This window comes from Empidonax traillii, unplaced genomic scaffold (genome assembly GCF_003031625.1).
Source record: "Empidonax traillii isolate 1590-97213 ecotype Southwest subspecies unplaced genomic scaffold, ASM303162v1 scaffold526:size440949, whole genome shotgun sequence".
NCBI lineage: Eukaryota > Metazoa > Chordata > Aves > Passeriformes > Tyrannidae > Empidonax > Empidonax traillii.
This window is the reverse complement of record NW_020955719.1, coordinates 358,693-385,497: the sequence shown is the minus strand read 5'-3', so window position 1 is coordinate 385,497 and position 26,805 is coordinate 358,693. Positions and strand designations below refer to the sequence as shown.

Genomic DNA, 26,805 nt, shown 5'->3' with positions numbered 1-26,805 from the left:
ACAAACAAGCTGTGTAGGATTTGAGTAGCGTGAATTGCTCATCAGTGCTCTCAGGCACACAGTGTGATTCGTGGGGATGGACCTGTTCGGGTCTGAGATTTGGACACGACAATCGTTGTGGGTCCCTTCCAACTCAGCATATTCTGTGATCCTGGGAATTTTAGGACCTGGCCAGCCTACACACATCCCGCGCATCCATCAACACTTGCTCACTCGCAGCCCTCGGCTGCACATTCCTGGCGGCACAGACCCCCGGGCGCGCTTCTCCCGGACGTGGCGCTGCTGCATCGCACCCAGGCGACGGGCGCCCATCTGCTGCAAAAGCTGCTGCAGTGAGGCGCCGCGGCACCGCCACCTCCCTACCGGCGCAAGGAGCACCGGCTGCCACTGCCGCCGGATGAACAGCCGCTGGCTGGGCTCCGCTCCACACACAAGCGCTTCCAAGAGACTCTCGTGCATGGAAGCGAACCCCGCCCCAGAGGTAACCAAGCAACGGCGAGCGCGGCCCAGCCCCCCGCGCCTCTTCGAGAAACGAGAACACAAAAGGCGACAGCTTTTATTCGCGGCGGTGTGGGATGGGACAAGAGGGGAGCGAGCCGGGCGCGGAGCCTGCGGTGTGGGGTAGGGACGCGGCAGGGCCGGGGCCAGGCGGCCGCCCTCCCCCATCTCGCTTAAGGACCGGTACCCGAAACCAAGATGGCGCCCGGCCGCTGAGCGCGGGGACGGCGCTTCCCCGCTCGGAGCGGAAGTGACGCGTGGCCCGCCCCGCTCCCTATGGTGGCTCCTCTCCGTTTCCCCGCGGGCCCCGTGTCTCTCCCTCCAGCCCGACGCCAAATGGCTGCGCGGCTGCCATAGGGGACCGGGGCCGCAGGGAGTTCCGCCCACCAGGTGAGGGAGACGAAGGGGCCGCGAGGAGGTTCGGCAGGGCGGCGGCCCTGGGTTGGGGGGAAGATGGCGGGGGGAGCCTGAGGGGGGCCCGGCCCGGCCCGGCCCCGCCCCCCCCCCGCGCCTCCTCCCGCCTCCCTTCCCCCTCCCGGGCCGCGCGCTCTCCGCGCGCCGCGCCGTCCCGCCCTCTGTTGCCGCGTGACCTCGGCGCTCCGCAGCCATTATCCCGATTATCCCGATTATCCCGGGCCAGACCCCGGGAGCGGGTCGGGAGCGGGCGGGCGCCGTCACCGCCCTGCCGCGGGCCGCTGCTTCCCGCGGGAGCCGGGCCGAGCCGGCGTCGCTCCTCCCCGCGCTTGGACGGAGCCCCGGGAACCGAAGGTAGAAGGGGGAAGGGGCGGTGGGAAGCGGCGGCTGATCTTCCTTGTAGCTGTTCCCTGGCCCCTGGAAGCCCTGCGAAGCGGGGATGTGGGGAAGGGGCGTCCGGCGCCGCCGGGCCTCGCCCAGGGAGTGCGGCCTTTGGCTCTGGGCCTCCTGTGGCAGGCGGGAAGGCCCGAGGGGATGTGGCTGTGCAGCGCAGATTACGGGAGTGTTAAATCTCCCCGTTATCCTGGCGGGTGTGACGCCGAGGAGGGAAACGGTGCTGGGGAGAAAGGATGCTTCCCGGTGTTGGATCAGCCTTTAGGGTTGATGGAGGAACTTCCCTGAGGGCTTGGCTGTGGTTCGAACTCTGGTGCCTGAAATACCCCGCACCTTCCCTGCCCTGCTTACAGATGCTCGCAAAGCCCCGTGAGGGGCAGGAGTGGGTTTTATGCCCCTTGCTGAAAGGGGCCATTGTGTTCCCAGTGTTGATCATACTGTAGTGTGCCTGTAGTTGCAGGATCTTAGCCATTATTTCTCCTTTGCTTTGTAAACCTCCTACTGTTCACCTTTAATTTTGTAAGACTCAGATTCTTGCTTTTTGTGTCATGGTGATCCTTTACCGAGTCACTTGTTTATCTCGGAGATCAAAGTTTTGCCTTCACTGCAGCAGTTAAATTTTACTACAAAAAGACCCGAGGGCATGCAAAACAAAGGTGCTCTTGACGCTGCAAGTAGTCACTGCTTGAGCAATGGCTGGCATATTGTAAATGTATAAAAACATCACTTAGAGTAGTTGTTCTCAGTGTGGGAGGGATTGATTAAAGAACGTGGGGTTCCGGGAAAATGCTGTCTAGCTGTTGTCTTTCTCCCCTATCCTCCTCATTCTCCTCTCCTGCAATCACATTGCTTTGGACAAAAGTGGGGAAAACAAGGGGATAAAGGCTCTGGCACTGATATGTGCTCGAAGCATGCAGCTTCTTATGGCAGGGAGAGTAAGAATTGCATCCTCCCACTCGTCGCTTTTGATGTTGAGTGACAGGCTGTGCTGAATGGCAGGACGAGGTTCAGTGTGTTACATCTGTTGGTGACTGCCTCTCCTGACCACGACTTTAGTGGGCCCTCCTTTGTGGAGGCCACAGGTGAAGGTTGTTGCTGAGAGAATTCTTTCTTGGGGAAGGGGGAAGTAGGGAGGTCATCATGTACCGTGGAGAAGGGCCTGTTGCCGTTGGGGATGGAGAAAACTTGGAGTGGTTGTAGGAATTTGGAAAAGATCATCAGGGAGCTGTTTGGATCTAGAGTGCAGGTATTTGAATGGATTATATTCAGACTGGTTGTCAAGGAGAGATAGTGATGGAGGGGTTTGAGGAATGCCAGAGAACATTTAGGGATTGTTTACAGCAGAGATAGGTGAAGGAAGCTAATGAGGAAAGTAAGCCTTCAGGTTACAACTGCGTTCTGTTTGTCAGAGTCTCTCCCAAAGGTATTCTGAAAAAATGCACCGGTGTCTTGTTCATTGTGCTCTGACCTCCCTGCAGCCTTGTGGTAAATGGGATCCCGGAGACTTGAAAAGTCAGCTTTTGTCCTGAGTAGTTTTCTTCTGGATCAGGTCACTGCGGCAGTGCCCACCAAGCTGTGGTATCAATCTTGAAACAAATGAGGGAGGGACAATTGCCTTTTCTGCAACAGCATGCTGGTACTTCATCGAAAAGACTGTGGAAACCACTGTGTAAGGGCTTATGAAAACACTATGTTTAAAACTCACACACACAAAAATAAACCAAAAACAAAACCCAAAAAATAAGAAAGGCTGTCCAAAACAACACGTGTCCAAAAGCATGCTAATTCCTTTTTTGTGTATTGACAAATTTCTTAAAGTCACTTTGCTTTCTGTGTTTTTTAGTTAGAGGGGAAACATGCTTTTGTTTGCCAGTACTATTACATAAAAGAACAGCTAACAATCATATGACAGTTTTGCAGAGGTGATTTTGCTCTTACTAGGTTGCTGGGTTTTGACTTAATTTACAAGTATTTTGTATTGTTTTCTATAAAGAAATGAATTAATTTTGGGGGAAAAAAGGCCATCGTATGTTTTACTGTTTCCGTTATAGTTCCAGTATCCGAAATAGGGAAAATAACACTTCCCAGGTCGTATTTGTACATTGCAAGACAGTTTGGGCAAATTTGCTGTGGAATTTTAGTATTTGTAGGAATCTAAGTCCTTGATGGTCTGAGTAGCACGGGTCTATAGTCACTATGAAATGCATTCTATTCCTACATGTAATGTGTCGCGGCTACAATTGTGAACATTAAAAGAAAAGGGAGGGGAGACGTAAAGAGTGGATATGAAAGCACAGCAGATGTGCAAAGCACTGAATACATGACTTACAGTGCTGTCTCATTAAGACTTTCTGTAATTCAGTATGTGTATTATGAGTGAATACTACAAGTTCTGTGGGATTTCTCATAGACTGTCCTATCCCCTTTTGTTTTGTCATGATTGTATAATCCACATGTCTTTTGAAGCCTGAATGTCTGAATGAAAATGCATTTTGGAAACAGCTTGTGAATTACTTTAACAAGATTTTGATTTAAATCTTCCTGACAGCTCTCAAGTTATGCTTAAGCAAGAGAAATACAGTCTGCTAAATAGCTGTAAATGAAGGATAGCTAAAATAGTGAAGCTAAAAGGAAGCAGTATTTTGCTAGTGTGAGTATAACTGTCCTAAAATGTCTTAAACCTAAGTGTGGTGTGTAACTTGTAAATGACATAAGAGATGTGTTGTATCTACAGTTTGTGTACTCTGAGAAAATTTCAACATCAGTGGTGCAGTAAAGATTCTGAAAAATAATGCTTAAAAGGAGCTGGAAACAGATTTTCTTATCCTTTTTGTTTTTTAATTAGAAATAGCAAATGCTAACAGTATTGCTTCCTTATTACTGTCTTGTGGTATTCTAGTGCATATCTTGTTTTTGCTTAATGGTTACACTTGCTGGCCAAGACTGATTTAAGACACAGATCCTGTTGTTACTTCATTAAGAAACATTTTTTGAATGTGACTCAATATCTGACAGGTGAATGAACTGACCAATTTTTTAAAAAGTCGTGGTCTCTGTGTTTAGGTTTGGTTGTTTGGCAGTGTTGGGTATGAGTTTGTTTTGGTGGGGGCTTTGTGTGGGTGGGTGTTTTCTTTCTTTCTTTTTTTTTTTTTTTTTAAAAGCTGCTTGCAAGTACTGTTACAAAGCTTAAATACCAAGTTTATTGCTTCTGAGCGCCATGCCAGGCTGGTTTCAGGGAAGCTTTAAGACTGTGCTGCTGCCAAAAGAAGCAGTCCTGTCTGGCTGCTATTTCAACTTCCCTGTGTTGGTCCAGATGTTTGTGGGGCTGTGTAATGAGCCATATCAGAAAAAATAATTTGTATTGAAAGTAATCTAATATGTGCTTGCAGAAATACTTGTACTGGCATAAGGGAGATCATCAGGAATGTGAGGAAACACAAGATGAGAGAGATGGGACAGTTTCTTTAAACTAGCAGAGCCAGCTTATTCTGGTTTAAAGTACTATGGAGCTTTAGCAGCTTCCTTTGTAAAATCCAGATTTTTTTTAACATGGAAGTGAAATGACTGAGCGCTAGGTGTCTCCTTTCTACCGTTTAGGGTGGAAGGCAAGGGTAAAAGAAGCTTGAGTTGCCAAAAGTGGGAATTATAACCCTAATGTTTCTGGCATGGGCCATGTTCCTTGGAATCGTGGTCCTCTTAAAAACACTGGTGTTAGTAATGTCATCTTGTGTCACCTTGTTAATGTGCACGTCTGGCAGGCTATGGGTCTCTGAGACTAGTCCAGAGGAAGCTTCGCTCGCTGAAGTAAGAGGGGCAACTGCTCTTGCATAGCAACATACATATGATGCTTACGACCTCTTTTTCCTTGGCCTTTAGTACTGGTGCCCTTACTTGGCGGGGTGTAACCACTATAGCCTGACAGTGAGCATGGGAGTCTACAGGAGGAGGCTGTGGGTGACTTCATTTGCTACTGTTAAAATGTATGTTGTAGTTGTGATGCTCTGAGGAATGTGTACTTTTTCTGTGAAAGTAATTTGGCACGTAGAAGCTTACTGTTAAAAAGGAGCTGTTTTCCTACATATTTCTATTACCATTATTCTTTCTAATTAAGCTTTAGTAGAGATTAATAAAATTTGAGATTATTGCATATTATGAGAATATTTACATAGACTAAAAAACTCACCAGCAATCTAGTCTTTACAATTTTTTTTTAAAATATAAGTATTGTTTGGATAAGTGGATGTTGTGTGTCAAGGTTTTACCTGTTACAATTAAATTGAAACAAAAGCTGCACATAGTTGAGTGGTTTTTATTCAACAGTTTAAGTTTTTATGTTCAAAGCTCTTTTTCTTTAAAGTGTTGTTATATCCATACTCTTCCTATAAAGAAAAAATTTTGGGAAGAGGGTAGCAAATATATTTTAGCTGCCAGGGTTGGATGTAGTAAATCCAATGTCTTGTTTAATTAAAAAAAAAAAAAAAAAAAAAAGTGGCTACTTTTCACGTTTGCCAGTTGTTAGGGAAAATTCCTAAAACTGTGTGGAACTGACTACAGGAGTTTGAGTTATGCGGAACTGACTGCCAGAGTATGAGATCTTGTCTTCTGCTTAGAGGTTTTAAAGGTGAAGTAACTATCTTGTTCTATATCCCCAGGGTCTAAAGTCTTGTCGAAATTAGGATGTGGATTTCAGCTAACGCCAGCTAAAGTCAGAAATATATATTTAAGTATTTTTTTAAAATCTTGGACTGAATTTGAAGTTTGTATTACTTTTTCTATAGTAGACTTCTAAATGCCTTCATTGACCTTTACTAGCTAATACCATCTCGCCTTTTGTCTAGACAAAATCTGAAATGGTCCGATACACTACTGTGCTCCTTCAGAGACTCATGCTTGCTGATGATGAGAAGTAAAAACTTAATCTTAATAAAGCATATATTTTGTAGAAATTGGAAATATCTTGGTCACTACTAGTGAATGGTAAGTGGACTTTTGAAAGCAGTGTTTATGAACACGAGTGCTACATTTCTTCTTTTAGGTGAAGAAAATGTCTGTGAACAGGTGTGAAAGTGTCATTTTAGGAGCATTGGATATCTTATGTCTTTAGATTTAATGAATAAATTGTTAAGATGTAGTTTCTGGGAGACCCATCCTGTCTGTATTGAATTGGGACAAAATTCCTGTTTTGTTGCTTTAGTGAAATTGAAAAATTTGCGTAATGTTGAGCTAGACTGCAAATGTACATAGTCTTAAGGATTGAAGGTAGCTAAAAGCTGAATCCAGTGAAAAATTCATACATTTGAGACTAGTTTTGTTATTACAATTGTTCTTTGTTTCTGTACAACCTCAAAAGAGCTAGTTTTTGAAGTTGTTGGCTATTTAGGTAAAATAATATGTTTCGGCATTTTAAACAAGAAGGTATAACAGAGTAGTGCTTCTGTAAATGTTCCAAGAGAAACCTAAAGATAAAGCTTTCACTGTTGGCCTAAGTCCTCATCCCAGTTTATTTTCTTTCCAATATGGTAGCTTCATTGAAGTGCAAAGCTATGTGTTAGAGTTGAAACTGGTCTAACAGTTTGTCACTGTCCTTTTTACCCCTCTCTTTCTGGCTGCATGCTTTTATTTACTCCATAATCCAGCTCAGTTTGGCACTTCATTAAGCCACTTTGATAACCTGTTTATGTGGAAGTGGTTTGTGGGTATCAAGAGATTGGTGACTGAGGGACCTGAAGGATGTCAGGGCTGTTGTGCTGGGAAGATAATGCGTTACACAGCCCGACAAGCAAGGCTGAAGGAGGAGTGGTCATGTGTGCAATGGAAGTAGGATTTGCCGCTTGACAGTGGCTGGCTCTTGACCTGCTCCAGTCTTAGCGTACAGCTTCACTGCCCTTCCAAGAATAAATTTGCTATTTCTTATGTGCTGTATTTTCATGATAAACAGGTTAATGTTTGAACCCCTTTAAACAAAAGGTATTACCTCTTTTTTGGTGAACATTCATGTCTCTGACAGTCTCATTTTCTATTCTATAGGAATCTGTATTCCTGAAAGCACAAATAGGGAGTTTTGAAATAATTTCTTCATTGGCCCCAGCTAACAGTTTGAGGTAAGTTTATCTTAATTCTACTTTTAAAGGTTCTGATTGAATCCAACAATTGAAAATTAAAACTGCTTTTGTTTTCCTAAAATTTATAATTGCAATAAGAAGCTACAATATATAAAACTTTATAAATCAGTCTATCTCTTGTAAAGATAAACTACACTTATACATAGAATGCAAAATGTATAAACGTTATTGTTGAACACAGGGAAAATAACAGTATATTAATTTAAAGCTGAGATTGGGTTATATCATAAACATTGTCCATCTGATGTTTGCTTTGAAAATTACTTGTAACAGAAAAAAATCAGGTTTTTTTCTATCACTCTTGGAAAATTGGCATGTGTCATGTCTTACACTTTAAAAGCTCAAAATTTATGTTGCCTGTGAGTATTGAGCTTAAAAGATTATAAGCTCTTTTCTGTGAGTTTAATTGAACACAATGAATTAGAAGCCATCTTCTGAGAATAGGTTATGCAAATTTGCTTTTTAGTGGAATGAGCCCATAAAAGACAGCATTCAACATATTCTTCACCAAGGTAAATTGTTTTTTCTGAGTTACATGTAAAGCTAGTTTAGGTTAAAAAGTTTTGCTGGGTTAGTTTCAGATGAGGTTACATCTCTGGGGCCATGCAGACTTGTGGGGAAAGTCGTGTGGGGCAGGAGGAACCAGTTGATAGGGGAAAGGTTGGTCTGCTTTTTTCTGTTGGGTTCTCTTGATGTGTCTAAAATCTCTGAAATTTTATTAACTTAAAATTAAACTCTGATGTTGTTTTTGTCTTTACATAATTGAAGTATCACCCAGGTAACAAAGGTTGTATAAAGTACCTTGCTGTGTTGAGCTTGTATTTTTAATACAGTAATTTTAGATTTTAAAGCCTGTTTGCAACACAAAAGCTAAATGTTTGTTTTTTCCATTTCTGTTTTAATTATTATTAAACAGTGATGATTATTTAGCATTCAAAGGCCTGAAAATATGTAGTTACTTGTTAACAGTTTATATTCAGATTGTCTAATATGACCCTTTTTTTTTTTTTTTTTAAAGCTGGGCAATTTGAAAAGAAAATGGTAATGGGTCAAAGTTTTTATTAATTAAATTGGGGATTTTTAGCCACTGATCTGAAAAGAAAAGGAAAAGGTGTGTATTTTTTTTATGGTTAGCATTAATTCTAAATATTTACTGTGACTATATGTAAGAAGAAGTGATAGTTTATTATTTATTTTATTTCTTTAATAAGGTTTCCTTGCTTTATAATCAGTTGTAGTTCTCATAGTTTACTTTGTGCTGACACATGTTGAATTTTGTTGCAAGCCATATTATTAACTAGTTGTTAGAATCTTTAAGTTGGCCATGCATTTTACTTATAGATTAAAAAGCAAAGTTAACCCAAAAGATACAGGGTGAGCATCTTGACTAGTGGAAAATTGGATTAGTGTGATTAGCTTTAGTACATGTAGTGAAAGAGAAATAATACCTGTGGCTCAAACTTAACAACTGCTGGACAGAATACTTTAGGGCTTTTTCTTTCCCTGTGTAAAAGGTGTATTGTAGTGGACTTAAAACTCCTTCCAGAGAGGGAATAGTAGATTGGAAATGCAAGGAAACTATAAACTGCACAATACCAAGACTTCTGTTTAAAATACATCAAAATGTCCAGAGTTACATCATTCAGGTCTTCACTTGCAGAAATGGTGGGGTTTTTTGTTTATTTGTTTGGGTTTTTTTCTGTTTCTTCTTCTCTTCTACAGGATCAGCTTGCAGTTAGAGCTGGAAAACCTTTTACTGTTATACTTCATCTTTTCAGACAAAGTGTGTGCACTGCAGCAGTGTTAAATTTTTTAAAATGTGGTTGAGCTTTTAATTTACTAATAAATGTACTCATAGTGTCTCCAAAGTTTGTTCATTTAGCAAATGCTATACTTCTTTCTAATACCCTCATTTTAGAATATACAAATTTTGTTCGATTTTGTAATTTACATGGAATCTAAATAGTTGCTTCCATTTTTTTGCCCTCTCCTTATTGCTTTTCCTTTTGGGAAGGAGTATATCTACTAAGAAAAATGGGTCGATCTAACTCTAGATCACATTCTTCAAGATCAAAGTCCAGATCTCAGTCCAGTTCTAGGTCGAGATCCAGATCACATTCAAGGAAAAAGAGATACAGGTGAGTTTGTCATACTGCATAAAAAGGTGGTTTGGTATATTAGGTTTTGCCTGTAAAATGTTTTTCATTTGCATGATGCTGTGGCAAAAGTGAGCCTGGGATCTTATTTCATTTTAGGCAGTAGGCAAACTATGCTTTGAATGTAATTTTCATTACTTTGTTTAATAATTGGGGTTTTGTTTCCATTTTCCTGTATCTCAAGATAATTTCAGAATGCTAATGGTTCTTTGTGATTTGTGGCCCTTTTGATTCTTCCCTTCCCCTTCATAAGATCTTTTCTTTGTCCACTCTTTCTCTGTAATTTCTTATTTTTTTATTCTTATTCTGTATTTCTACTTTGGCTTTTCATATCTGAAATAACTTAGGGCTTCAGTAAATAAACTTTGCTGTACCTTGTCTTCTCAGTTGCCTCCAGCCTTCTGCTCATTTTCTTACTAGTGGACTTTACCATCTCTCATAAAAGAAGTGGGTCAGTTGAATGTTTACTGCCTCATCAGCTTCTGTCATGAGGCTGGCATGTTAAACTGGGGGTCATGTAACTTCATGTTCCATGCTGTGAACCAGGGTGGCTGAGAATCTAAATGCCATATTCCAGGGTGGTGATAATCTCTAATAAAATGGCAGGGCAGGCTACTGAGGCTGGTAATGTCTTAATCGTGTGATGCAGAGTTTCATAGTCCTTAGAAGTATAAATATGGTTATTGTAATAAAAATGGAATGGGCTGCCCAGGGAGGTGGTGGATTCTCTGTCCCTGGAGGTATTTAAGAAGAGACTGGATGTGGCACTTAGTGCCATAGGCTAGTAACTGTGGTGGTAGTAGATCAAGGGTTGGACTTGATGATCTCAGAGGTACTTTCCAACCCATCTGATTCTATGATTATTACAGAAATAATAAATAGAGATAGTAGAAGTTACTGTAAGATTGTTAGTCCACATCGTTTAGCATTCTAACTGCATTTGAGAAATCTAGCGTTTAGTGTCAAGGCCTTTCTTTCTTTTTGGTTTTCCAATTGTCATATGTTAATGTTTGTTTTTTAATTTTAGTTCTAGGTCTCGGTCAAGGACGTATTCACGATCTCGCAGCAGGGATCGTGTTTATTCTAGAGATTATCGCAGAGATTACAGAAATAATAGAGGAATGAGACGTCCCTATGGTTACAGAGGAAGAGGTAGAGGGTATTATCAAGGAGGAGGTGGTAGATACCATCGTGGAGGTTATAGGCCTGTCTGGAACCGAAGACACTCCAGAAGCCCCAGACGTGGCCGTTCACGTTCCAGAAGTCCAAAACGAAGGTCTGTGTCTTCCCAGAGGTCCCGGAGCAGATCTCGTCGATCTTACAGATCTTCCAGGTCCCCGAGGTCCTCTTCATCTCGTTCTTCATCCCCATACAGCAAATCACCTGTCTCTTCCAAAAGACGTGCGTCTCTGGAAAAGCAGGCAAAGAAAACTGAAGGGGCTCCTTTGCAAGATAGCCCCTTGAAAAATAAATCACAAGATGAACAGAAAGATACATTTGAACATGACCCATCAGAGTCTCTTGACGATTTTAACAAATCATCAGCAGCTTCTGGCGACATTTGGCCTGGCCTTTCAGCGTATGATAACAGTCCAAGGTCACCCCATAGTCCTTCTATTGCCACCCCACCTAGTCAGAGTTCATCTTGCTCTGAAGCCCCTTTGCTTAGCACAGCTCACTCAGCAAAGGACACACCTCAACATTCCCATTCCATTCAGCATAGTCCTGAGAGGTCTGGCTCTGGTTCTCTTGGAAATGGTTCTAGCCGCTATAGCCCTTCTCAGAATAGCCCATTGCATCATATCCCTTCGAGGAGAAGTCCTGCAAAGACAATCCCATCACAGAGTGCCCCCCGTGAGGAAGCTCGAGTGCGGTCATTTTATCCTGAGGGTGGCGAACAGGAAGCTGCAAAAGGTGGAAAGTTTATGAAAAGGTAAGAATTAAATTATAAGCCTTATGTTGCCTCTTAAAAAGTTAGACTTTTGTCAAGATAGTCACTATACATTGGAAAAGACAATTTTGTACACTAGTACTAGTAGTCTGGTTGGAATTGAGCTTGAAACGTGTATATGCTAAGATGCTTCAGGATCTTGACTGTTGGCTAGTGGAGATAGGGATATGTATCCTTGAAGAAAAATGAGTTTGTGCTTTTCCTTCAAGGTATATTTTTCTTGTACTCAATTTTTTGCTGTTAAGAGAAATCTTAACTGGAATAGTGCATCAGACCTGCTTGTTTAATAGTGAATTCTCTTCAGGTATTTCAAAATTTTAATGCTTCATGTAGTTTGAAATGCAGATCTTTTGGAACTCGAAAAATGCTGATGTGTTGCAGTAATTTCTTTATGTTAACATAAACAGCATTGATTGCTAATTGTGTGGTGCAATATGACTTTTTCTTGACTTGCCTTACTTATCAAAGAGAGTTGGTCTTGGTATTCTTGGAACATAATTCTGTTGATGTGAAGGAACTTCAGTGTATATTTTCCAGTGAATGTAAAATTCTTCAATTTGTTATTGAAATGTTTGATATAGTAGTAGTTTCTGAAAGTTGTAAAAATATTACAGGTATTAGACTTTTCCTTTCTAATGTGCCTGGTACTTCAGTGGATTTCTTATAAAATGTGGTACAGAGAGAAGTTGTGACTATGCTGTGTAGGCCTCACTGTAGGCTTTTAAAAGAACTTGTCCAGTCAGTGATTTATTATGTAAAAAAATTACTGCTTAGAAGATCAAAAATATGACTTCCCTTGGATTAGGTGTATTGGAGTTGGCAAATGTATTAGAACCTGTGTGAAAATAGTGTATAGATAAGGCAGTGTGTGAAATAACTGGTAAATGTGGTCCTATATTTAGGAGAGCTGCCTTCTAAAGGTTGCCTGCTAAGCCTGTTTCAGATTCTGGAATTACCTTAGTAATGTGCTGGATCTTGAAAATAATTTGCTTTTTTATGGTACTTCTTTAACTTTTTTGGTAAAATGAATTTAGTCTGAATTCTCAAACTTCAAGTGAACTTGATGGACAAAATGACTAGTATAAGAGAATGTGAAACTGGATACTGATTAAGGAAAAAAAAAAAGTAGCTTTCTTAAAAACTCTAGCAGAAAATTTCTACGTAGTCTCCTCAGATGACTCCAGTAGTGCATAAATGACAATGGATACCGTGTTAATGGTGTGCGAAGCGTTGCATGCTAAAGTTAATTGCTTGGAGGAATGTATTTTCATCTTCTTCTTGGTGTGGGATTGACACGAAAGAGGAATGCAAGTGAACTGGAATGAATGCAATCCAGAGTTACCAGTCTCTTCTTTGCTATCCACAGGTACACAGATGAAGAGTCTAGAGTATACCTGCTTGATAGGGGTAATACCAGGGAGAAGGAGGCCCAGAAGGAGAGAGGATCAGAAAAAGGGAGGACAGAGGGAGAAAGGGAATGGGAGGAACAGGAAACTTTAGATTTTTTCATTGATAAAGAGACTGGGAAAGAAAAGTTTAATGACTCTGAAGGGGAGGACACAGAGGAGACAGAGGATTACAGACAGTTCAGAAAGTCTGTCCTGGCAGATCAGGGTAAAAATTTTCCTACCGCATCTCACCGGAATGCTGAGGAGGAAGGAACCAAATACAAATCTAAAATATCAATGAAGGGCAATAGAGAGAGCGATGGATTTAGAGATGAGAAAAGTTATAAGCTTAAAGAGACTGGCTATGTAGTGGAAAGGCCTAGTGCAACAAAAGATAAGCACAAGGAAGAAGACAAGAGTTCTGAGAGACTAATGATGAAGAAAGAAACTCAGTCACCTGAGCAGGTAAAGTCTGAAAAGCTCAAAGAACTCTTTGATTACAGTCCCCCTCTACACAAGAATCTGGATGCGAGAGAAAAATCCACCTTCAGAGAGGAGAGCCCACTTAGGATCAAAATGATAGCCAGTGACTCCCATCGTCCTGAAGTTAAACTCAAAATGGCACCAGTACCTCTTGATGATTCCAATAGGTAAATTATTCCACTTTACAGTGTGGTTCTCCATTTGTCTGCAGTATTGTTCATCTTTATTTAAACTAGTGGTTTCTTTTTGTGTGTCTCTTTTCTGTTGTTGATGCATTTTAGACCTGCTTCCTTGACTAAAGACAGGCTGCTTGCTAGCACACTTGTTCATTCCGTCAAGAAGGAGCAAGAGTTCCGATCCATCTTTGACCACATTAAGTTGCCACAGGCCAGCAAAAGCACGTCAGAGTCATTTATTCAGCACATTGTGTCCTTGGTTCATCATGTCAAAGGTATGTACGTAGTTCATCATATGGGGTACATGTCTGACCACTTCATTTAAGCCTATTTGCTGTTTCTAGTGTGGGAAGATTTCAGCCCTCTTTTAATGTTGATTTAGCCAGACTTTCTTCCTTTTAGGGTATGCATAAAAATAATTAGAAAAATAATAGCCACAGACACTAGTATTAAATAAAGCACAAGTGGTGTAGAGTGTAGTGGCAGTTACAGTGTGTTTCTGGATAAATTTTTGAGCATAAGTAGCATATAAAGTTTTGCAGTGTAGTTTAAACACACTGCATTGGTCAATTTTTTTCTTATTTAATTTTATTTTAATGGCTCTAATACACAATTTATATTAAGTGGTGCAATGTGGGTTGACAGATGTCTTTAGTACTGTAAATACAATGCCATTCCTTTTGGAGCACCATAGAGATCATTTCCAGGTTCTTATTAGAAGGGGGTCTTTTTCTTAGTAAGATTTAGGAAGAAGTGTGTTCTAAATGGTGCTAAAATCCGTGGCGATATTTCATTTTATTCCTACTTCACAGCATTGTCAGGAATTTCACTTAAAGAAATTTGGCAGTAGCTAAATAAACCTCTGATAAACGAGTTACTCTCTAATAATTTTCTGTTTTAACAGTAGTGGCTGTTGAATATAAACACCAAAAAAAAAACCCCTCAACAAACCAATCAGAACAAATAAAGCTCCCCCCCCAAAAAACACTGAAACCCAAACCTAGATCATCAAAGTACATATATTTCACTTAGGTCATATATCCCCTTAAGTTTTTTTGATTGGAAAATAGATAATTCCTAAAATCCAGTGGGGATGTCTGGAGAGTTCTTCAAATGCTTTTTTCTACAACACTTGCTTTGTTTCACTGGGCTGTTGTCTTGTTTTTGTGTTAAATGTAACTGAGATAATATGGAGCTGGTGAAAGTAATTTTACCACATCATCATACTAAGGGGGAATATGGAAATGCTTAGTTAGGTGACTAGTTTCAATGAATCTATCTGTAAGCATTGTTTTAAAGATGTGTTAGATTTTAAAATTACTAAGATTTACGTGCTGGAAATATGCACTGACGTTCAGTTAAAAATATTTTGTTGGCATAATTCAGATTACTAAGGGCAAATAATTTCCTGCATTTTGAATTCTATATAAAGAAGAAGGTAATAGTCAACAATAATGGATTATGGTAATGTATTAGATAAAAAAAAAAATATTGGGACACCTGTTTAGAGTATAATTATTTGTTGTGAAAGTATCTTATTTTATTGCTATGTGAAGAAATTTAAGGCTGAATCCAGTGAGAGCTTCTCTTAAGTTTTTGCTTATATGGTACATATATAGCTGTAGGTGAAAATACTACTTTTGAAACTCTCACATGTTGATCACAGAATAGAATTTTTCTATAAACTTTTGTATGTTAAATATCTGGTAAATATAACAGACTATACAGTCAAGTTATTAGAATATGTACAGTTATGGTTGCTTTTGAAAGCAGAACATCTCTTTAAGTTTCAGATTTACTATGATCTGTGATCAGATTTTTAGTAACACTTTTGACAAACTGAAGTTATGTTCATTATTGGTGTGATGCGACCAGTCTGAACAGCTCTTTATTAATGTAGAGCTGAAAATGCCCAGTGATGTTTTCTTTTTCATTGTAACTAGGTCCTGGAATGTGTTTTGAAATGGCAAAATCCATGTTACAAAAGTAAAATAGCTGTTGAAAGATACAGATGCCAAACAGGCAAAGTTGAACCTTCTGTCTTCCTGGCAAAATGGCATAAAAACAGAGTTGCTAGCTCAAATTCCTGTGTTTGATGGAATTATGATTGAGGCACTACCCTTGTAGTGGCCGTTTCAAGTTTTAATGGTTGGTTATGAGACAAATACTGGATGCCGGGCGGTAAGTTGATACAGATGTATGTTGACCTGTTAAGCAGATAGCTTGCTTCATATGTAACATTTCATAGTTCATGACTTTATGTATTTCTATATTACATTTAAACACATTTGTTGAGGTGGTTTGAAAACTGAGTTTTGCTGTGGCTAATTTAACTGTCTTTGAAGGAAGGAGAAAATTTGTCAGAGAAGTTGTCAAGTTTGCCAAGATGCCAGATCCTTTAATGATTTTACTTAGGAATAAGTGTGTTAATTGTCTTGGATTGTTTATCATCACAACTTCCAATCAAGAAATTGTATTCCTTTAAGAAAAGACTTGTCAGGTCTTTCATGTAGTTATTGAAGCATATATTGCTTAAATGTTTTCACTAACTCAATTATTTTAAATTAAAGATGAGATGAATGGTAAAATGTACTTACTGCAAGTATTCAAAGTAACTTCCCTTTCTCTTGTGGGCAGAGTATAAAGTAACTGTTTAAGAAATTGCTCTTTCTCTTTCATTAGAGGAAAATGTCATTGAAAATGAGCAAGTCCAATCAGTAAATGATGCTTGAATTAGATGTAATACAGTCATGGCATAGTAGACTTGCAGTGATGCTGTGCACTTACTTTGTTTGGGTTACAGGGTGTGGAAAAATGGGGAAATCGCCACATTTGCTTGTCCTGATTAATTTATAGAAAATACTGTTTATTGCCTGTTACTTGCCTTTGTCAGGAGTAAAATATCTGTCAGTTGAATTAAACTAATGAAACAGTGTTTTTTTCTATTGTAACCAACAGAGCAATACTTCAAGTCAGCTGGAATGACCCTAAATGAGAGGTTCACTGCGTATCAAAAAGCTACTGAAGAACACTGCACCCGACAAAAGAGCCCAGAAATACATAGGTATATATGTTAACCTCATATGCAGATGCTTTGTGTTTCAAATAATGTCTGCTAATATTTCTTTTGAGATTCCAAAATATTTTTTTCTAATCTGTATAATTTGTGTAATTACAAAATACCAAAAAAAAGCCCTTTTGTAAAAGAGAACTCATCTGAGTCGAGTCTGGCTTCATCTGTGGTTTTGTAACAGATGTCTTCTCTACCTCTGTATCTCATTTGGGATATATTTACTTTTCTCACATGCAGTGCTCAAATATTGAGGGGCATATGTCTTGAAGATGAAAAGAAGCCCTGTACATGCATCTTTCTTCTTCAGTGTGAAATGTTCCATCTCATACTACTTTAGTTTTTGTGTGTGTTAATTTACAGCAGTTTTTTGAAAAATCTGAGAACCCAAAAGGTAAGAAGGTAGGCATGCAGATGTAGTGTCTGATCATGTGCTATAATTTTATGATGCAGTGTACTATATTTGTGTTGCATGTGAGGATACAGTGTCCAACTCTACAAGTTTTCTTAACTATTAAGTATTTTTGATTTACAGCTAACTATCATAGTACTGATGTTTTCTTGGAGGGGTGGGCTTTCACCTGGCTACATATACTGATCCTTTTGAAATAAATCGTTAAACATTTTTTTGTATCTTCAAAACTGTACTTAAAATGTGAAACATCAATCTGCCTATATTTGTGTTTTTAGCATACTTTACACAGAACAGAACCAAGGTTTTTAATTTTTAGTCTGCTTCTGTATTCTTACGGTGGGGCTTTATATGCAAAAAGTTTGTTTGCAAAAATGCCTTCTCAGTTCTCTGTTGAAAAGAAGTGTTTGAGGCCATTAACAGTCGCATATGTGTATGGCAAGACACTGCTTTTATTTTACATTTAGGAGGATTGACATCTCTCCAAGTACCCTGAGGAAGCATACCCGTTTAGCAGGTGAAGAGAGAGTCTTTAAAGAAGAAAGTCAAAAAGTAGGTCCTAAGTAAATGTCCTACCTATGCTTCTAAACTTAATTTTTAGTTTCCTTTTAAATCTGAATTTCATCTCTCTTTGTGTATATAAAAAAAAGTAATTTATATTTATAGTACCTAGAGTGCTTTTATTTAGAATTTTTTTTCCTTTGAGTAAAACATGTTACCTAAAAGCTTATTTATGTAGCATGATTTTGCTGGATTGATCATGTGGCATATAAGGTCAAGTCTCGTCCCATGCTTCCTTTCTTCTTGCTTGTTTCTTGACTACTAAGCTGCCCAAGGACAAAGAATAGGTGCTGGGGCAGAGGGAAGTACCCGCATGGTCAGTTAGTGTGGTTGAATTGCAAAGCTGCTTGTACTCTGCTTAAAAACAATTCACCAGAAGAAATGAATACTTAAACCATGCATTAATGGTCAGTATGCACCAAAAACTAGATATATCCCATTGCCTTGATGGGAATGCTTGTTTGAAACTGAAATTCTTAGCTGTTCTTTTTTTTAGATGTAGCCAATGCATGTAAAGGGCAAAGTCAATTTGAGTGCTGAAGTTTGTTGAAAAATAGGTAAATTCTCTTAATATTTTTTTTTTAATTGATGCCCAACTTGCCTTTTCACTGAGATTCTCTTCTGGATGTTTTATTTCAAAATTTTGTTCCAAAATACGTATTTGTTTACAGGGAGATAAAAAATTAAGGTGTGATTCTGCTGATCTTCGTCATGACATTGACCGACGTAGAAAAGAACGAAGTAAAGAGCGAGGAGACTCAAAGGGTTCCAGGGAATCCAGTGGGTCAAGAAAACAGGAGAAAACTCCAAAAGATTACAAGGATTACAAATCTTACAAAGATGACAGGTAAATATTTGAAGTCCCTATATAGAAATATAGCTTCTAATTAGCCTTTTGTAATTGTAAGCTTAATTGCTTTCAATTTTCAATGTATAATGGAACATTTAATTTTAAACAATTAAAATTATTTGTTTTACAGCAAATATGTATTATCTCTCTTTTACACGGCTTATGGTGGATGAGGACAAAAACTTTGGAATAGCAAGCTAACACACTGAAAAAAAAAATGACAAATTAATCTGTCCTATTATCCAGGCTACATCAGGAGGTTGGACTTCAATGCAGTACATTTCTATAAACAGTTTGTGTAAGAACTTTGGTTCGTTATGCTTGATTCCGCACTTTTTCAACTCATAACACCCAGAGTATGAGAATTTTACTGATACTTAGGTTTTAACATGGGTGAGAAGGGGAATTTTTATTTTTGTCTAAAGCCAGTGGGCTGTTTTAAGAAAAAAAACATTAACATATCTCAGTGGATACTGTGTAGAAGTGGTAAGAGTTATTTCAGGTATGACATCTCTTTGAATAGAATATTAAAGTCTTGTAAATTGGGTCAAATTAATGCCACTATGGGGTTACTAAGAGTCTTGCTGTAGGAATTTTTTTTCCCTGCTTTGTACTGTATAGACAGTTTTAACTTATGCTTCCTGATTCCCATTTACTTTCTGACTTCGGTATCCACATTTTCTTCCACTGGCTAATTCCCTACAGCCATCTACGTAGGGAAGCCCATACTATATCTTCTCAACAGTGTGCAAACTGAACTATGTAAAGTTTCTGTAAAACTTTGCCTTGAGGGCTTTTTTGCCTTCTGTTTTCTGCCTCAGAAGAAAGGCAGATCTTAAAAGTAACAGAATCTCTTCATGGTGTTAGAATCTAGAAAAACTATTTTGCAGTTTGCAGACTGCTGCTTTCCAACTCACTAGCAATAATATGCATTTAATACACTTAAATGTGTAAGAGGAGGCTGGAAAGTGGAACTATACTGCGCCTTAATATCTCAAATACGTAACATGTGTGACTTTATAACCAGAAGGGGGTTAGTTTCTCATAAAATATAGACACGGTTTAGTATAGCATGTTACAGACTATCTAGTACGTTTAAAATAGCACATAGTATATTTTTTTATTTTTCAGTAAACAAAAAAGAGATCAAGACCGTGCTAGGTCCTCCCCATCTTCCTCCCCATCTTCTTCTTCATCCAGTTCTCGAGAAGAAAAAGATTGCAAGAAGGAAAGAGATGAAGAGTTCAAAACTCACCACGAACAGAAAGAATACTCTGGTTTTGCAGGAGTCAACAGGCCAAGAGGCACCTTTGTAAGTTTTTTTTCTTATTCTTTCCCCAAATTATGGAAACTTCACAACAAATAAAATTGAGGGAGTGTTGCACTGTTCAATATTAGGCTAGACTTACCATTGAGTTCTTTTATATGATATAGCATAGGTGAAAAGTTTGGGTTTTTCCCCCCCCCCCCAGCAGTGCCTAGTAGCAGTTAAATGCTATGTAAGTATGCCATTAGCATAAGGCTGGGAGAAAGGATTTCTTGATTATTTGTTGCTCTTGTGTAATTATGTTATTTCCTAACAGGACCTGAAAATTTAGCATTCTGTAAAGTTTAAATCTAGTGTTCTCTCTTAACTCCCTGCAGCTTCTGTTTTTCCCTGTTGCTTTGGGTTTGGTTTTACCCTCCTTTGTGTGTGATGCCTGCAACTTGTTAAAAGAGAATGGCACATAATTAAAGATGTACAATCAAACTTGAAACAGCTGTATTGAGGAGATGGTATACTTGTTATTTTGTGTTTCTTTGGCTGGGACTAGCCACAGTGAGCATGAATATTCACTGATTTACCTCTGGAATGTGTTTAAGCATTGTGATTTGGAAAGTGACACACTGACCACTGTAGTCTTCAGAAAATCGTGTTAATGTAATTATTTAAATGGGAAATGTAGGAGCATTAGGAAAGACTAGTAATCAATAAAGAAGGCCTTGAAAAAGATAAGGAGCACTTAAAAAAAAAACCCAAACAACCCAAAACAAAACATAAAACCACCCCCAAACAGACAGTCAGCCACCCCCAGCAACATAGCAGAAGAAACCCCCAAATCAAAATGAATCAGAGAAAGAAGTGGAAGTTCCATGTGGTTGGGGAAAAACTGTCAAATAGTCTTATATAATAGGTAGGAGAAATTTCATACTTTAATAATAGTTCCTTTGTGTAGCCTGTAATTAAGACTAAACAATGCTAAAATGCATTGTTTAGTATAAATGTACATTGAATTGTTTATAATAGTGTACAAAAAATTGCATATGAGGGTGTCTGAAATGCTTGTGGCATGTACCAACACTTAAGGTTTGAATCTTCCATCCACAAACCTGTAGCTGCTTAGAAGAAAATTCAAAGTTCTAAATTTCTAAATTTCTAACACTGAAAGTGCATCATTTCCTCCTTTCTTTTAATTTTTATATAGTTATGCTAAGTAACATCTCTCTGGCATAAATATGTAAGTCTTTGGATGGTGTAGGCATCAATTATGACTATCAGCACAATTTCCAGCTGTGTAAGGTAATGGCACAAACAGAACAGAAATTAACAAAAGCAAAGCTTAAAACTCTATCTCCTCTCTAAGAGATTTAGTGGAAGAGAACTCATTGGTTGAAGGCTTCTTGCTTCATAAAATCAGATTGTATGTATTGTGAAAGAGATGCTACTTTATATGAAATTTAGGTAGATGTGAATTGGGAATTTAATAGAGTTCTACTCATTTAATTACTAGTGATTGCCAGTTCTGCCTATGCAGTAATAGCTGGTTAATATTCCGTAATGACATACATGGTCATACACAGGCTTTTGGAACAAATCCTCTGACCAGGAGAATCTAAATAGGCCACCCTCTTGACTCAGATCTCCTCTTTAGGGATACAGCTTGGCAAGTATTGAAAAATACAGAGCAGCTAGTGTAGGAGTATGTTTGTAAATGCAGGCTAACAGAGGCTGCATTCCAGTAAATACTGCTTTGCTTCTGGAGTAAAAGTAAACCAAAGTAAATGCTTTGGTTGTGAAGCCTTGGAGAACATAACATCTCCCCTCTCTAGCCAGTTAATATGAGCTAAGCTGTCAATTTCATGTTAAATTAGCAATGGTTTTTCACTAACTTTTGCTGATACACGATTCTGTTTAATTCTATGCATCTCATACATAATCATAATGAAGAGTTTTGAAATACAAACAGAAATAAGGTTAAGTAGAATTTTTCAATTACATGCTCATTAGTATCCAGCTCCAAAAGAATTCTGTGTGTAAAAGTTCTGTTTAAAAGTTTTATACAGAAATTGTTCTCTTTGTTTTTTTGTGGTGGCCTTTGTAGTAAGCAAGCCCATATAACACCACAGATTTCACCTCCTGTAGCTCTTTACCTGAGAGAGATGATGTGGTAGGGGAAAGCATTCGTACAGTGGTGAGGAAAACTCAAGCTGTTTTTCTTTAAGGGAATCTGATCGTAGGACCTAGTACCAGGAAATGCTGATAATTATTTTTTTTCTTTTTTAATCCTGTCATAATTTTGTCTCTATATCCTTCTCCCCCTCACTGTATCCACTGGGATACTGTTAGTTGTGCCCTAGTTTGGTAAAGCTGTTGGAAATAAAGCAAGCAAGTAGTATTTCCTCTCCTGTACAGTTAGTGTCTTGCTTTACAAATTACTCTCCATGCAATTTTTTATTTATTTTTGCCTAAAGGATATGGGACAGGTCTTATGAGCCTTTTACTAATTGTTTTTCAGTCTATTTGATTTCAGGGTAGTTTTAAAACTGTCCAGCATAAATTCTGTATTAGAAGTATTGGAGCTTTGTGGAATTAAGTGTTCATAATACTTCTCTTCTGAGTTAGTAATCATAAATTTTTTGGTCTATGTTTATGAAACACAGTTATTTTTAACAAATTAAATTAGCTTCCAAGTTATGTTTTTGTACTGTTACTCCAAAGATGCAGTTTTGTGCAATAGGCTGTTTATGGAAATTGTGTTCTGTAGCAACTGCAAGTTTTAGCATTCTTATCTTCCCAGCCTAACCTTTCTTGTCCCTTTGGATGAAGAATATAAAATCATTTAATGTTTTCTGCAAGCTAAATATTTCCATGGTAAGGGAAGTATATATTACTACTTAGTGTATTCTGATTTAAAGGTGTTTTTTTGCTGTGAGACTTCTTAGCCTAATGTTTAAAAATACTGTTAATACATTATAAAGAATATTTTAAGATACTTTTTTACTTCAAGCATTGCTACTCTGTACAGTACATACTGTTGATTTTTTTGAGTAAAGAATTTACTCATTTAAAATTTAATTTAGCCTAAAGTACATTTTTGAGTCTGTTAAAAATGTGTGAGTAACACACAATGGATATACTACACACAGTGGATATACTCCTTTAAAAACTGCATTGTTAGTATGTATGCTAGAATCACTTCCTCATAACTGATACGACTGACTCCATAAATGACATCTACTTTCCCCCCTCACAGTTTTCTCCCTCTTCCAGTCTAGTTTTCTTGTTTATTTTTTGTCTCTGAACAGCTTCAGAAGCTATTCTGACCCTTTGTTGCAACACAAAAATTGCTGGTTTACCAGCAGTCAAAGGAAGTTTCTTTTTGATGGTTGTGGGTGAACTTATGCCAAGTTCAAATGTGTTTCAATTTAGTTTAATAGAATCATTATTTCAAAATGAATGCTTGAATATATTACTTAAGGTAATATGTGAATTTGAAAATGGTTTTACACTTACTGTAATTAAGCACAGAAAGAGAATTTTCAGTAATAGAGAACTTGAACTCTTTGTGGTTTTATGTAAATGGATTAAATGACATCTTGGTTAATCAGTTTCGAATTAGGGGCAGAGGAAGAGCCAGAGGAGTCTTTGCTGGAACAAATACTGGTCCCAGCAACTCAAATACTACTTTTCAGAAGAGACCGAAGGAAGAGGAATGGGATCCTGAATATACCCCAAAAAGCAAGAAATACTTCTTGGTGGGTGTGGAGAACTCAATGTCTTATGCATGCTTTTGTTTTTTTGAACTTTCTACCAGTGTAGAAGTAGCATGCATGTATGGACAGGGCCTTAAGTGACTGTGAGAATATTAGGGTGGTTGTAGTGTCTAGTTCTGCTTCTCTTGCGTCTTTCTGCAGCAGGCTGGCAGTAACTGAGGCCTGATACGGAATTTATCTCCAATACTTTCATCAGGGAGCAGGGAAGAAGGCAGGCTTAGACAAAAATTATTAAAACCAAACTTTAAACCGAAAAGATTTGTGCTGTCTTTTCCTGAATTTATGTCTGTATGACATTTGAGCTTTGTCTGGAAGTCCGCAGAAGTGGAGGATCAGGAAAAGCTGACAGTATTTGTGGATTTTTGTAGGCTGACTTTGTTAAGAGCAGTTTCCTGCTCTTCATTGAGTAGTGTGATAGTCATAAGAAAATCACCATAGTTTTGATGCCTTTTTCCCATCTGGATTATGAAAGGAGGACTGGTGATGTAACCACTCTAAGTAGTGTAGTATACTGAAAATGTGGCCTCTACTCCTGTTGATGTCCTTAATAATGCAAACTTTGAAGTATTTTGTTTCACCACTGAAAAATAAATAGTGAGGATTAGACCTTCTCCTATAGCATTTCAGCTTGCCACAAATATGTTAACAGGTAACTAAGAAATAATGCAATCTCGGTTTGGATGATTATACAAGGAGTTTTCTGTCTTCCTGCACGTACATAAACTTTTCTGATCTGTAAACATGGAGATACGTTTATTAAGAATTGCTATGATACCAGAACAGTTAATTGTAGCTATTAAACTTGAATTCATTAAGAATGTTTTTAGAAAAAAATTACACCCCTAAGCTACTTTTATGTAGCTATTAAACTGCTTTATATCGGTATGATAAGTTTAGTAGTTCAGATTTCTTTCCAAATCACAAGTAAAAAAAACATATGTTGAAGCAAGTGTACCTCATGTTCTAAATGTAAACCTTTTTTTATATTAAATAATTATCTGTAGGTTTTATGCAGTGCATGGAATGATTGTCAGATTTTATCAAACTTTGTAAGGCTGTATTTGGTAGCAAGACAGCAAAGTTTGGCTTACTAACCAACTCAACTGTTGTTTGTTAATGTCAGATTTAAACAGTTTAAACTTCATTTGCCCTATGTTGTGCAGGGGAAGCAGGTTTTCTGAAAACTGCCATCAGTTATTTTTCCTTATTAACTATAAAGACCTGAAATAAAAATAATTTAAAAAAAATCCTAGTACATTCCTAGAGCTTCTTCTTTTTAAAGTAACAATTTTTTCCCCTCAAAACCAGTAGTTCTTTATTCTGAAGATAAGTGACAGATAACCTATTTGTTACTCACAACATTAAGTAGACCCAGAGCTAATAGGGACTCTTAAAACTATGTTGTGGTTTTAGTTACAGCATCATGAATGGTAAGAATATACTTCATAATGCATTCTATAAATTACGATCTGAAGAGAACTTTTTAACATGTAGTTTTATACACTTGCTATAGAATATTAACATTAAGGGGTACATTTAAGAGATGTTCTGACCTTACTCTTTGTCTGGCATTATTGTAGCATGATGACAGAGACGACGGAGTGGATTATTGGGCCAAAAGAGGAAGAGGCCGTGGTACTTTCCAGCGTGGCAGAGGGCGTTTTAACTTCAAAAAGTCGGGTAGCAGTCCGAAGTGGACACATGACAAATATCAAGGGGATGGCATTGTGGAAGATGAAGAAGAAACGATTGAGAATAATGAAGAAAAGGACAGACGCAAAGAGGAAAAGGTAAATCGTTCAGTCAATTGCAGATTAGACAGTTCGTCTTGAAAGTCATTGGGTGCGAGCGGGGATCACTTTAAAAAGTTTTGGAGTTTGGTTATTAACAGTTTACAACAAGACTGTTTTCTTTCTTCCCACAGGAATAACTCTGGAAGAAAGTTGTAGCTGAAAGAGCAGCTGTTGCACCACCCTCACAACATTTTTAATATGTTTTTTTGTTGTCAAATGAATGTAAGCATTTTACTTAAATTTTACTGTTGGAAAGTAGTTTAGGGGGATTGTTTTTGTTTTAAGCCTTTAGAAAAAATCATGATATAGTAAACTATGTTAATGATCGTACAGGTAGAAAGTAAAATATTTGTAACAACTTTTAAGAAATTTTACTGTTTGTTATATGCAGTGTAATTCTGCTTTGTCCAAATATATGGTCAAGTACAACTCTAAAAGTTTTGATTCTCCCCTATGTCTGTGTTTTATTCTGAAGTAAACTTACAGTTCTGCACACCTGAAATCTTGGAGCAGCATTTTTTATAAACTGATTATTACTTCTGTGTTGCCTTTTTATAAGAATTGTATTTAAGAGTAGTTATACAGTCATAGTGTAAGTACAGACAGTTGTGCAAAATGCTGAGTATGTTAGTTCACAAGAATTAAATTCACACAGTATCAGTGATAAACCTGGATTCTTATTCCACCCTGCGAGAGTGCAGCAAGAATTTTGCTTTAACGGTGAAATTGTCACTCTTCTTTAGTAGCCTAAGAAATACATACGTATATAAATACTAAAGTGAGTTTCAAGTGTATTCTTTGATAGCTTAGTCACCAACAGAACACTTTAGTGAATAAACTGGTGGCAGTATCTTTTTTTATTTCTAATAGTTGTGCTTCTGGAATTTTTGTAGCCAAAGTGCAAACATTAGTCATTTTTTTTTCTTTTAAGAAAAATAACAAACCCACAAGCTTAGTTTAGTGGTAGGTGCACACTTTAACTCCAGAATGTTGAGAGTGACACTAACATATTTGAGTTACCAGAACAAGGACATTCTAATACAACAAGATTACTTTGGTTTTCTTTCTCAAACAGCTTTTGATAAACTAAATCTTATGTTATATGAAGTTAAAAGTGTAGTTGTTCTTGTTCACCCCTTGGAATAGCATACTGTCTTTGAAAAATAAAGCTTTTCCTTTCCTCTTTTTTTTTTATCTGATAGAGATGTTTGTATTAAATACATATATAATGCATGCCCTTCTTATTGGCTTTATAGTTAGGGAGTAATTAACTATCTGCCCTATCCAAGTTAAATACTAGAAGGCAGGAAAACAGTACTGTCTCTAATCCTAACTTAGTTGAAGAAACTGTATTTTGGATTGTACTGGTTTGCCAGCAGCTGGGTAGAAAGGAAAACAGGAATAATACTTGCCCTCCAGTAGAAGTTAGTTACTGAAGCGTCATTTCTGCTTTGTTTTGGAAAGTTTAGTCCAACTATACTGTTGTTGCAAGATTTGCTTTTAC

General features: G+C 38.1%; 1 protein-coding gene across 13 annotated transcripts; it reads left to right on the top strand.

The window, feature by feature from the left end:
* Window positions 1-298: 298 nt before the first annotated feature.
* On the top strand, window positions 299-25,803 carry BCLAF1 (BCL2 associated transcription factor 1). Of its 13 annotated transcripts, XM_027897030.1 has the most exons (15): window positions 1,186-1,266; window positions 6,144-6,282; window positions 7,333-7,406; window positions 8,446-8,538; window positions 9,442-9,565; window positions 10,611-11,516; window positions 12,901-13,572; window positions 13,687-13,856; window positions 16,540-16,645; window positions 17,531-17,615; window positions 18,296-18,471; window positions 19,606-19,786; window positions 23,344-23,490; window positions 25,089-25,298; window positions 25,433-25,803. In XM_027897030.1, the coding sequence occupies exons 5-15, from the start codon at window positions 9,462-9,464 to the stop codon at window positions 25,436-25,438; spliced, it is 2,763 nt and encodes a 920-aa protein (XP_027752831.1). In that variant the 5' UTR covers window positions 1,186-1,266; window positions 6,144-6,282; window positions 7,333-7,406; window positions 8,446-8,538; window positions 9,442-9,461; the 3' UTR covers window positions 25,439-25,803. The 13 variants fall into 13 exon arrangements, 12 of the variants coding, with proteins under 12 accessions (XP_027752833.1, XP_027752834.1, XP_027752828.1 ...); XM_027897033.1 differs by lacking the exons at window positions 1,186-1,266; window positions 6,144-6,282 and adding an exon at window positions 755-888; XM_027897027.1 differs by lacking the exons at window positions 1,186-1,266; window positions 8,446-8,538 and adding an exon at window positions 755-888.
* The last annotated feature ends 1,002 nt before the right edge of the window (window positions 25,804-26,805 follow it).

Excerpts from the sequence above, each read along its gene's own strand:
- BCLAF1 (XM_027897032.1), top strand. The coding sequence starts at position 9,462 with ATGGGTCGATCTAACTCTAGATCACATTCTTCAAGATCAAAGTCCAGA. Across the intron at positions 11,517-12,900 it reads GGTGGAAAGTTTATGAAAAG|GTACACAGATGAAGAGTCTA; the intron begins GTAAGAATTAAA and ends TGCTATCCACAG. Across the intron at positions 23,491-25,088 it reads AAAGCAAGAAATACTTCTTG|CATGATGACAGAGACGACGG; the intron begins GTGGGTGTGGAG and ends GCATTATTGTAG.